Below are 12,940 nucleotides of genomic sequence, written 5' to 3' on the forward strand. Positions count from 1 at the left end.
ATTTAAAGATTAAGTAAAAGAAAGGGCACCCGAAGTTTTATTATTTAAAGGAATTACATTTTGGAGGAATACGAGGTTCAACATCTCAATTGTTTTCAAATTGAACGAATCATGAAGAATGTATGTGCAGAAAATATTTAACTAATCTAATTCAGTGTATTGTAATAATCCATTATACTAGTAAATTCTAAATCAACTTTTAAAATGTTTGGCTATAAACAGTGTCCGTACTTCCGGGTTGAGAGGCAGCGTGCCAACGTCACGTACATTTAGCGGAAGTGAGCACGTGAGGCTAAAAGTAGAGACGCACACTTCGGGAGCACACGCATATTGATCAGGTAATCTCCCTCTTTTCCCCCCAATAAAAGTTTAAAGTAGTGATCGAAGCCATGTGTGAAGCCATTGTGTGTTAAATGGATCCAATTGTTGACGCCTGACTAGTTATTTTACCGCGCTAGCCAGAATGCTAGCTCTGATGCTAACGCGAGTTTTCCCTTCGCTCTCAGGTGACATTTGAGTAAGTTGTGACATCATGGCGGTGAGAGCCTCCTTCGAGAAGAACAACGAGATTGGTTGCTTCGCCAAGCTGACCAACACTTACTGCCTCGTCGCCATCGGAGGAGCGGAGAACTTCTACAGGTAACTGTGTGACGTCATCGGGGCGTGGCTTACGAATTGAAACCAACGTGAGCAGTAATTGAGGGGTTAGTGCGTCTGCTTCACAATACAAAGTTCCTGCAGTCCTGGGTTCAAATCCAGGCTTGGGATCTTTCTGTGTGGAGTTTGCATGTTCTCCCCGTGAATGCGTGGGTTCCCTCCGGGTACTCCGGCTTCCTCCCACCTCCAAAGACATGCACCTGGGGATAGGTTGATTGGCAACACTAAATTGGCCCTACCGTGTGAATGTGAGTGTGAATGTTGTCTATCTGTGTTGGCCCTGCGATGAGGTGGCGACTTGTCCAGGGTGTACCCTGCCTTCCGCCCGATTGTAGCTGAGATAGGCGCCAGCGCCCCCCGCGACCCCGAAAGGGAATAAGCGGTAGATGGATGGATGAGCAGTAATTGTTGTGCTCTGCGTTTGCAGTGTGTTTGAAGGCGAGTTGGCAGAGGTCATCCCCGTGGTCCACGCATCCATCGCAGGATGCCGCATCATCGGACGCATGTGTGTGGGTGAGTACTAGGGTTGGGCGGTATTGCCTTTTTTTAATATCGCGATATTTTTAGGCCATATCACAATATACGATATATATTTCGATATTTTGCCTAGACCTTGAATGAACATTTGATGCATATAATCACAGCAGTATGATGATTATCCAGTGGGGCCAAAATGTATTTAGTCAGCCACCGATTGTGCAAGGTCTCCCACTTAAAATGATGACAGAGGTCTGTGATTTTCATCATAGGTACACTTCAACTGTGAGGGACAGAATCTGAAAAAAATCCAGGAATTCACATTGTAGGGATTTTAAATAAATTATTTGTAAATTATGGTAGAAAATAAGTATTTGGCCAACCATTCACTGATGGAAGGAAATTTTGGCTCAAAATCTCACGATACATGGCCCCATTCATTCTTTCCTTAACACTGATCAATCATCCTGTCCCCTTAGCAGAAAAAAAGCCCCAAAGCATGATGTTTCCACCCCCATGCTTCACAGTAGGTGTGGTGTTCTTGGGATGCAACTCAGTATTCTTCTTCCTCCAAACACGATGAGTTGAGTTTATACCAAAATGGATACATGGAGAATACAGCAGAGGATTGGGAGAATGTCATGTGGTCAGATGAAACCAAAATAGAACTTTTTGGTATTAACCCAACTCGTCGTGTTTGGAGGAAGAAGAATACTGAGCTGCATTCCAAGAACATCATACCTACTGTGAAGCATGGGGGTGGAAACATCATGGATGTATCTGGATGATACAGCAGAGGATTGGGAGAATGTCATGTGGTCAGATGAAACCAAAATAGAACTTTTCTTTGTCGGGAAAAAATAGGTCGAACGTTGTCTTTTTGTTTGCCAACATGTGATCACGGCATTATCACTCGGACGTTCTTGTTAAAGGGATCATATTAACCATTTGATTTGAAGCTGGATTATTCCCACGTTTGGCTTTGCGATCATATTTTTTCCCTCAATTTTTGTTACTTGGTCGGAGAGTGGCCCTGCGATGAGGTGGCGACTTGTCCAGGGTGTACCCTGCCTTCCGCCCGATTGTAGCTGAGATAGGCGCCAGCGCCCCCCGCGACCCCGAAAGGGAATAAGCGGTAGAAAATGGATGGATGGTCGGAGAGTCACAAATTGTGTGTGCGTGTGTGAAGCCAGCTCTTCGCCCACGGACAAGACAGATTGTGAATGAGTGAAAAGAGGGTTTACTGATTTAAGACAATACCTGCTGTTAAACGTGCTCAGGTGCTTGGAACGATTCACAAAGTGAGACGTCTTTCTCCCTGTTTGAAGCGAGAGACTAAGATGCTTCAAACTGGGAGAAATTGTGATTGGCGTACACGTCTGTCAGTCAATTGCCGGTGACAGTATAGAAAAAAATAACTCAAGACTTGCGGTTATATAATTGCAGTATTTGAGTACCTTGAAGGTAGAAAAGCGCTATACAAGTACAAATAATTTATAACCCATTTATATTTAAAGCCTCCATGTTGAGTCGACGTCAATCCTGCACCCCTAATGTAAGTAATCTTGCCTCGTTTGAGCGTTTGGGTTTTTTCTTTGATACTGGAACTTAGGGCTGGACGGGTTTGTCTCTGTGCGATATAGAACATGACTATATCGTAATATTCGAATATACGTTCTCACGCCTTTGTTTTTAGCTGCGGGCATTACACTACATGCTCTTCCCACTACTTTTTGTGTCTTCTCACAGACAGCAAGCGCACAAACTTACACACGTCACATACTGTCAACGTCATACGTCACATACGTATACGCCCTCGCCCAGCAGAGAGGTAGCAGCGTGGCTAATGTTAGCTGTGATGCTAGCGGACTCAGAGGTTCTGATTCTCATCCCAGTCGAGGGTGATACGAGAAAAAGAAGGTGCAAATATGGTAACAAACGAAGGAAGAATTAATTCCCAAGAAAAACAACACAGGGTCCATCGTCTGGCGGTGGTTTGGCTTCAAGCGGGAATATGTCGAATAGACAACTTTAATTTGTCAAGTGTGGGGCACAAGCGTTGCTACCAAATGTAGCATTATTGCTAATATGTAGCATCATTTGAAAAGTCACCTGCTAATACCTTTTAAAGGCCTACTGAAACCCACTACTACCGACCATGCAGTCTGATAGTTTATACATCAATGATGAAATATTAACATTGCAACACATGCCAATATGGCCGGTTTAGTTTACTAAATTGCAATTTTAAATTTCCCGCGGAGTTTCTTGTTGAAAACGTCGCGGAATGATGACGCGTGCGTTGTGACGTCACGGACTGTCAGGAAATATTAACGCAGCACTATTTGCGACTAAAAGTTGTCTCTTTTCATCGCGCAATTAAACAGTATTCTGGACATCTGTGTTGCTGAATCTTTTGCAATTTGTTCAATTAATAATGGAGAAGTCAAAGTACAAAGATGGAGATGGGAAGCTTTAGCCTTTAGCCACACAAACACACGGTGATTCCTTGTTTAAAATTTCCGGCGGTGAAGCTTTACTATGGATCAGAGCGGTCAAGTGAACATGGTTCCCGACCACTTGTCAACCGGCAGGTTTCGGTGAGAAAATTGTTAAAAAGTCGCCTCTTACCGGAGATCTGTGGAGTTTGCACCGTCCTTGTATCTGCCGCGACTTCCCTCAGACACTGGCCTCAAGACACCCGTGGACACACCCCTCCGACTATCAGCTACTATTTAATCTCACTAAAACACTAGCAACACAATAGAAAGATAAGGAATTTCCCAGAATTATCCTAGTAAATGTGTCTAAAAACATCTGAATCTGTCCCAATGCAATCATCTTTTTTTTTTTACTTTATTTTATTTTATTTTTTCTAGTCCTTCGCTATCAATATCATCATCCACAAATCTTTTATCCTCGCTCAAATTAATGGGGAAAATTATGTTTTCTCAGTCCGAATAGCTATTGCTGCTGTAGGCTCCCATTAAAAACAATGTGAGGACGTGAGGAGCCCTCACTCTTGTGATGTCATCGTCTGCGACTTCCGGTAAAGGTAAGGCTTTTTTATCAGCACCAAAAGTTGCAAACTTTATCGTGGATGTTCTCTACTAAATCCTTTCAGCAAAAATATGGCAATATCGCGAAATGATCAAGTATGACACATAGAATGGACCTGCTATCCCCGTTTTTATAAGAAAATCTCATTTCAGTAGGCCTTCATTAAATACAGTTTTGGTAACTCGACTTAATTGTGATTTCCTTCTCTGCATGAAAGTTTAAAAGTAGCATCTATTAATGCAGTATGAAGAATAATGTTTTAATGTAGACAAATAAAATCATCATACTGCTGTGATTATATTCATCAAGTGTTCATTGAAGGCTAAGGCAAAATACCAAGATATATATCGTATATCACGATATTAAAAAAAGGCCATATCGCCCAGCCCTACTGGAACTATTTTTTAATGTTTTTGGATTTGTCAGTGTGACGATATAATATATCCGTATGATAATTATCGTGCATACTCAGGCAAATAGATCCAAATGCTAAAATTTCCTGGTTTTGCCAATATCATCCCAATGGACACTGGTCAAAAATACATCAGTGGTGTCTATAACCATCACAACCCATCCTAAGACTTCATCATGAAGCTGGAACCTATCCCAGCTGGCTTGTGTGCACCTAAAAGCAAACGACTAACATCGAATGTGGTTTGCATGTTGGGTTCTAATCTAAATGATCCATATGTATTAATCACGTGATTGTATCTTTCCAGGAAACCGCCACGGCCTTCTGGTTCCAAACAACACAACTGACCAGGAACTGCAGCACATCCGAAATTGTCTTCCCAGTTCTGTCAAGATACAGCGAGTGGAAGAGAGACTGTCGGCACTCGGGAATGTCATTGCCTGCAACGATTACGTGGCGCTGGTCCATCCCGACCTGGATAGGGTGAGACAGACGGTAGCGTGCACATTCATGGCTGTAAGTTGCTCACTGGCTGTTCCTCGCCCCTTAGGAGACCGAGGAGATCCTTGCAGATACCTTAAAGGTGGAAGTGTTCCGTCAGACAATAGTGGATCAGGTTCTGGTGGGATCCTATTGCGCCTTCAGCAACCAGGGGGGCTTGGTGCACCCAAAGACGTCCATAGACGACCAGGAAGAGCTGTCTTCATTGCTGCAAGTTCCCCTCGTGGTGAGGAGGCACACACAAGCCTCTTTGTTGTACAGACAAATATTGAAATACGTCACTTCATACGCTTTTTGAAACATACAGGCAGGCACGGTGAACCGGGGCAGCGAGGTCATCGCTGGCGGGATGGTGGTCAACGACTGGTGCGCCTTCTGCGGACTGGACACCACCAGCACCGAGCTGTCTGTCATTGAGAGCGTCTTCAGACTGGGTGACGCTGCACAGCCCTCCGCCATTGCCACCACCATGAGGGACTCGCTGATTGACAGGTGACGCACGCACACACTTGAAATGCTTCAGAAAAAGAGATTAAAGTTTTTCAAATATACAGTAGCCTTCCCTCTCCCAAGAATGTCAAACTAATAAGGCTAAAATTCTTAATCATTTTTCTAATTATATGCTTCTGTTTATTAAACATCAGTTTTACACATTAATATATCTTTAAGCATATGGTATTGTACTTAAAAGGGAACTGCACTTTTTTGGAATTTAGCCTATTATTTACAATCCTTATGTAAGACATGGACAGTTTTCTTCTTTTTATGCATTTTTAACAAGTAAATTAATGCAAGCAAAAGTCTGCTTACAATGGAGCCTATAAGGGTCACTCTATTCTGCCTATAAAGCACATAAAAAAACATCCAAACATCTTGATGTACATAACCAAAGAAATTAGCACATTGTGTTAATCGTAAATAAAAACAGAATACAATGATTTGCAAACCCTTTTCAACCTATATTCAATTCAATATACTGCAAAGACAAGATACTCAATGTTCGAACTGGAAAACTTTTTTTCTTTTTGCAATTAGCCTGCAACCAACATGTTTCAAAAAAGCTGGCACAAGTGGCAAAAAAGCTTCCATGAAATTCTCAGTCATTCACAAACAAGGATGTAGCAAGGGTCACCACTTTGAATAAATGTGTGAGCAAATTTTGGAACAGTTTAAGAACTGCATTTCTTAACAAGCTATTTCAAGGAATTTAGGGATTTCATCATATACGAGTCCGTAATATCATCAAAAGGTTCAGAGAATCTGTAGAAATCACTGGACGTAACATTGAATGCCCGTAACCTTGGATCCCTCTTGCGGTGCTGCATCAAAAACAGACATCAGTGTGTAAAGGATTTTACCACATGGGCTCAGGAACACTTCAGAAAACCACTGTCCGTAACTACAGTTTGTCGTAAAATCTGTAAGTGCAAGTTAAAACTCTACTATGCAAAGCCAAAGCCATTTATCAACAACACCCAGAAACGCCGCTGGCTTTGCGTGGCCCGAGCTCATCTAAAATGGACTGTTGCAACGTGGAAAAGCATTCTGTGGTCTGACGAGTCCACATTTCAAGTTTTTTTGGGGAAACTGTGGACGTCATATGTTGCCATCCAAGCAACGATATTTTGGACGCCTCTGTTTATGTCAGCAAGACAATGCCAAGCCACGTGTTACAACAGCGTAGTAAAAGAGTGCGGATACGAGATTGGCCTGCCTATTGTCCATACCTGTCTCCCATTGAAAATGAGTAGCGCAATCCATCCATCTTCTACTGGTTATTCCCTTTGGGGTCGCGGGGGGCGCTGGTGCCTATCTCAGCTACAATCGGGCAGAAGGCGGCGTACACAGCAGCTCACGTAAAAAATACAGCAGCATAAGGAAATTACCTCTCTGATCAATGCACCACCAAAAAATAGTTCCTCAATTTTAGCTCTTATATCGCTAACCTTAATACTCGTGTCAAAATATGTAAATGGGGTATTGTTGGCACTTTTTGGATGGTTACTTGTTCTTTATGGTCTGAATGGACGCAATGACTTCATGGCTACCATTGGCTCCATTGTAAGCAGCCTTATTTATTTACAAGGCATTAAAAATACATCTTGACTGTCTTAAGAATGAAATTAGAGGTACAATTCCATTAAAAAGCAGTTCCTCTTAAAACATCCTAATGTACTTCACTTTAGAGTACTTGTAGCTAGTGCTATCCAACCATCCTTTTTGGTTTCCATTAAAAACTGAATTATTTGCAATTTAGAGCAGATAAATACATGTTGCAATGTGTGGGGATGTAAAAATGCAGAACCATGTAGTCAGGAACAACTGTAGCTTGAGGTGCATGATGTAACATACAATTCCGTTTGTGTTAATATAATAAATTTTCCCTCTCTGTGTCGTTAGCATGGCATAAGATAACGATGGGCGCCCCATCTTCATCATTTTGTCAACATTGCACGTGCACAAACTCACCTCCAGAAGCAGGGACCGCGGACAAGCCAGAAAGCGAAATGTTGGCGTGCCTGAATGGGTTCAGGCACTTCTGGAATATCGGACACTGAAGATTGGACATGGTGATGGTCTTTGTTTATGTGGAGAGCGCATTATTTTACATGTCCATTAAACTTTTTAAAAAGATGTTTTGCTTTGATATTTCTTTCACATTGCCAATATGAATGTGACCATGCGTACATGTTCATTCTTTCCTTATTGTTACACATTCTGATACATACCATTATAATCAATGTTGTATAATGCCAAAAATCTCCAGTCGTAAAAATCGTAGTCAAGTAGGAAGACAGTCAAGTATTTTTTTTTCCTCTTTAATTTTTGGCAAGAGTTTGGTGTGACGTCATAGCAACGCATCTATTTACACACTTCATACAACTTAATGACGTTAACACACATACACACTTTTTTCCACTTTTTGGTTGATATTTGGAAAAAAAACTTGAACAGCTCAGTAAAATGAACAACTTCTCATTAACAAAAAATATAAACATGCATTGTCTGTAGTGTCTCATGAAACCGATGATTTTAGAAAGATTGCAGTGTTTGACGTGCAAAAGAAGCTAGTTTGTCATTAATGGGAAGGGATGTCACGTTTAGAGTATAGTGGAGGAGACAGGGTGAATGTCAGCAAAGCATTTCTCATGTTCTCAAAGCATGCAGTCTGATCGACAGCCCTGGTGGCCACTTGGCAGGTTGCAGGGACTAATTAGTAAACCTTCAAGATTTTAAACTAAAAAAAGATTAAAAGGTTGTGCAGGAACGTTGAGCTTCCCTCAAGTGTGCTAATGCTAATGTGTTGCTCTTACATGTTTTTGTCAACAGGTAGGAAGGTGCTAAAAGATTAAATGTATATATTGCACACGTGCCGTTAGCATCCATTACCGCTAACGCTGGCTAACATTTGAAGATGACAAACTATACAATCAAAATAAAAAAATTAAAAGTTCCGATAGGGTAGCGGCGCATGTTGGGATAGTGTTACTGACTGAAAAAGACAGACTGGATAGCAGACATTTATGGTTGTTGTTTTTTTAAGCCTTCCCCTAAGCTCCGCCCCTTCCTAGCAGCCAAAGGTCTCCTGCGAGGCATATACCATGTAAAGGAAGCCGTCGTCATCTCGCTCCTGCTCATAGATCTCGGAAATGGGCGTTGCCACGGAAACCATACTGTGCTGATTGACCAGCAGGAAGAAGGCTTGAGTGGGGTTCAGCTGCAGACGACGCCTGGAGGGGCAAATGGGGGGGGGCATTAGTGATGGGTCCGGCAACACCGATGCATCGGCGCATGCGTCGAGCTCATAGAGCGAAACCCTGTGTCGGTGCGCGTACCGCACTTAGAAAGTCACGTGACCGATAATGAGCTGTTTTGGTCACTTGACCGATACGTGAACTGGGTCGCACTGGCACCTGAGCACCAAACTGTGTTTATAAGGAAGCGCATCTGTCAACGAGATGCTGCTGCCAACAGAATCGCCGCACTTCTGTCGTTGGTCATTTTATTATCGTCGTCGGAGATCATATCCACCGTGTGGGAATATTTTGATCATATTGGAAGAGTGGCCGTGCGCAACCCGAGGGTCCCTGGTTCAAATCCCACCTTGTACCAACTTCGTCACGTCCGTTGTGTCCTGAGCAAGACACTTCACCCTTGCTCCTGATGGGTGCTGGTTGGCGCCTTGCATGGCAGCTCCCTCCATCAGTGTGTGAATGTGTGTGTGAATGGGTAAATGTGGAAGTAGTGTCAAAGCGCTTTGAGTACCTTGAAGGTAGAAAAGCGCTATACAAGTACAACCTATTTATCATTTATATATCGGGAAAAAAAGGTATGTTTGTTCGTTTCATTGTCGTTTCTTCCTGTTCTCTCAAAGTTTCTAGCAATGTCCCACCCACACAAACATCCTATTGGTTACATTATAAAGCAGCACTAAACAATCTCTTTGATAGCTCAGTTGGTAGACTGGAGGACTGTAGTTGTTCACGCTGCGTTCCTTAGGGCACTTGTTCAAATCGAGCTCGGACCCATTTTTTTTTTACCATAAATTGATTAACGTGGACCCCGATTTAAACACGTTTATTCGGGTGTTACCATTTAGTGGTCAATTGTACGGAATATGTACTGTACTGTGCAATATACTAATAAAGTTTCAATCAACCAGTCAATCAACAGTGCATATTCAGCGCGCATGTAAAAAAAAAAAAAAATCCCAGTCCACAATATCCTCATTAACAACACATTCTCTTAGATTTCCATGTTATGATACATGTGCATACCATTTAGTGGTCAATTGTGCGGAATATGTACTGAACTGTGGAATCTACTAATAAAAGTTTCAATCAATCAATCATGTTTACATTATTTATTGACTGTATCTGAAAAAGATAAAAATATATTATTTAAATGAAGATATGAAATAACCCTAAATGAAATACAATGACTTGGTTTATATTATTGTATATACTAGGTCATAAAATCAGTGTCAGTTGAGTCAGTCCATAGGTTGCCTGTAGGGATTTTTATAGTCCAGCAGATGTCAGTATCTAGCGACACAGTATTGACACAGTATCAATACAGTTTTGCAATCTGTCCAAACGATACATGAAGCTGTCACGCCAAATTTCTTCCCCCCGACAAAAACCTCCCCTCTCCCCTTTACTTCCAGGGTCATGATTAATACAGACGTTTTGTTAACGCTATATTGATAAAAATAAAAAAATAAAAAAAAAATTTTACAAACAAGCTATGGGCTGAAGTATTTACTTCAAGGGTCAAGTTTCCTCTTACGTCATCCCATAGCTTGTGTTTGTGAATTGTTTTTTGAAATTATTTTTAAATTTTTTATAATATAGCGTTAACAAAACGTCTGTATTTTTTAATATAGTGTTATATTTTTATAATATAGCATTATATTTTTATAATATAGCGTTATATTTTTATAATATAGCGTTAACAAAACGTCTGTATTAATCATGACCCCGGAAGTAAATGGGGTGGGGGTTTGTAGGGGGGAAGAAATTTGGCGTGACAAAGCCTCATCAACCCATCACTAGGGGGCATATTAACACACATCCAAAGCTACCTGCAGAGTGTGTGTGTGTGTGTGTGTGTGTGTGTGTGTGTGTGTGTGTGTGTGTGTATCCATGCACGTCACCTGATAATCTTGACCAGCTCACTCATGTTGACATGGTCAGGAACCAGGAACTTGGTCTTGTCCAGGACGGGGAGTTGCTTCTCACCCTTGTAGCGCTCGATGATCACCTGCAAATGCTCCAAGGTGAGAATGTGCTTTTCTGAGCGTAAACAGGTAGGTGTGTGTGTGGAAACGTACAGGAATCTTGTTGGGATGCTGTTCTCGGATCTGCTCAACTTCTTTGCAGCGCTCAGCTGTTGGCCAAACGAATTTTAGTTACACAAACGTATATGATTTAAAGGCCTACTAAAACCCACTACTACCGACCACACATTTTGATAGTTTATATATCAATGATGAAATATTGACATTGCAACACATGCCAATACGGCTTGTTTGGTTGACTAAATTGCAATTTTAAATTTCTTGTGGAAAACGTTGCGGAATGATGACGCGTGTGCGTGACGTGACGGACTGTCAGGAAATATTAGCTCAGCACCAGTTACGGCTAAAAGTCGTCTCTTTTCATCGCATAATTACACAGTAATTTGGACATCTGTGTTGCTGAATCTTTTGCATTTTGTTCAATTAATAATGGAGACTATGAAGAACAATGCTGTTGGTGGAAAGCGGTAGATTGCAGCTATTTTTAGCACCGGGACACAGCCGGGGTTTCTTTGTTTTTAACACAGAGCAGTCAAGTGAACATGTTTCTCTAAGTCAACCAGCATGTATTTGGATGGGAAAATTGTGATATATATATCTTGAGTTTGCATGTTCTCCCCGTGAATGCGTGGGTTCCCTCCGGGTACTCCGGCTTCCTCCCACTTCCAAAGACATGCACCTGGGGATAGGTTGATTGGCAACACTAAATTGGCCCTAGTGTGTGAATGTGAGTGTGAATGTTGCCTGTCTATCTGTGTTGGCCCTGCGATGAGGTGGCGACTTGTCCAGGGTGTACCCCGCCTTCCGCCCGATTGTAGCTGAGATAGGCGCCAGCGCCCCCCGCGACCCCAAAAGGGAATAAGCGGTAGAAAATGGATGGATGGATATATCTTACCGGAGACATCATTGGATTATTCGTCCTCCTGCATTAGCTGTTTAAAAGGCAGCTGTGAACTTGGCTCCTCGACTTCTCTGAGTCACTACGTGTTCACCGCAGCCATCTGACCTCGAGGTATGTCTTTACAATCTCACTAAAACACTATTAAAACAATAAGCAGATAAGGGATCTTCCAGAATTATCCTAGTAATTGTGTCTAATTACATCTGAAACGCTCACACTCGCCGCCCGGAGCCGTCGCTTTTTATTTTATTCTAGTCCTTCACTATCAATATCGAATCTTTCATCCTCGTTTAAATTAATGGGGAAATTGTTGTTTTCTCGGTCCGAATAGCTCTTGCTGCTGGAGGCTCCCATTAAAAACAATGTGAGGACCTGAGGAGCCCTCACCCTTGTGACGTCATCGTCTGCGACTTCCGGTAAAGGCAAAGCTTTTTTATCAGCACCAAAAGTTGCGAACTTTATCGTCGATGTTTTCTACTGGCAATATTGCGAAATGATCAAGTATGACACATAGAATGGACCTGCTATCCCCGTTTAAATAAGAAAATCTCATTTCAGTAGGCCTTTAAATACAACCGAGTCGAGCCTTAAATAACGTTTTGATGACGTCATGGCCGCATAGGCCCCGCCCCAAGCTTCCTGTTGCGCCTAACAAAGGTGCATGTTGTTTTTTTAGCTGCAAATTTATGTTTACGTCAATAAAGGTTACATTTTAAGGCTGACCAAGCTAGATAAATATTTAATACGTCCCTCAAACTGTTTTTGTGGGGCGACACAAGTGCAAAACGCAAGTTTTATAAAGTCAACAAGCTAGGTAGCTAGCAGGCCGGCAAGCTCGCGCCGCCTTGTTTTTGTCTGTGTTTATCCTACCAAAAGTCCTCCTTTGTTTGAAGGCTCTGTCGGACGGCATCTTGGTGGGCGTTTAAATGACACAAACGCAGCTCTGGAGTGTCCGAAGGCCAACTTTAAGACGAAAAATGGGCAGCTGCGAAGACTTGTGGAGCGACGTTCGACTGAAGGCAGCAGCTTGCGACAAACAACAAAGCCAGTTTAGCCACGCGTGACGTCATCGACTGTATTTAAAGGGAGCGTCGCCATTTTCTGTGAACAGGGAGGTGGGCGGAGCGAACTC

At 42.2% G+C, this 12,940-nt stretch overlaps 2 protein-coding genes across 2 annotated transcripts; one reads left to right on the plus strand and one right to left on the minus strand.

The window, feature by feature from the left end:
- The first annotated feature begins 203 nt into the window (after positions 1-203).
- Positions 204-7,741, plus strand: eif6 (eukaryotic translation initiation factor 6). The gene is made up of 7 exons (XM_061874984.1): positions 204-338; positions 507-639; positions 1,085-1,170; positions 4,914-5,089; positions 5,157-5,333; positions 5,415-5,599; positions 7,508-7,741. Exons 2-7 carry the CDS (start codon positions 533-535, stop codon positions 7,515-7,517), a joined length of 741 nt encoding a protein of 246 aa, XP_061730968.1. The 5' UTR covers positions 204-338; positions 507-532; the 3' UTR covers positions 7,518-7,741.
- A 169-nt stretch (positions 7,742-7,910) lies between these two features.
- Positions 7,911-12,875, minus strand: LOC133535294 (microtubule-associated proteins 1A/1B light chain 3A). The gene is made up of 4 exons (XM_061874985.1): positions 12,679-12,875; positions 10,941-10,996; positions 10,764-10,870; positions 7,911-8,838 (listed from the first exon to the last, which is right to left on the minus strand). Exons 1-4 carry the CDS (start codon positions 12,716-12,718, stop codon positions 8,676-8,678), a joined length of 366 nt encoding a protein of 121 aa, XP_061730969.1. The 5' UTR covers positions 12,719-12,875; the 3' UTR covers positions 7,911-8,675.
- Between the last annotated feature and the right edge of the window lie 65 nt (positions 12,876-12,940).

This window comes from Nerophis ophidion, linkage group LG16 (assembly GCF_033978795.1).
Source record: "Nerophis ophidion isolate RoL-2023_Sa linkage group LG16, RoL_Noph_v1.0, whole genome shotgun sequence".
Lineage (NCBI taxonomy): Eukaryota > Metazoa > Chordata > Actinopteri > Syngnathiformes > Syngnathidae > Nerophis > Nerophis ophidion.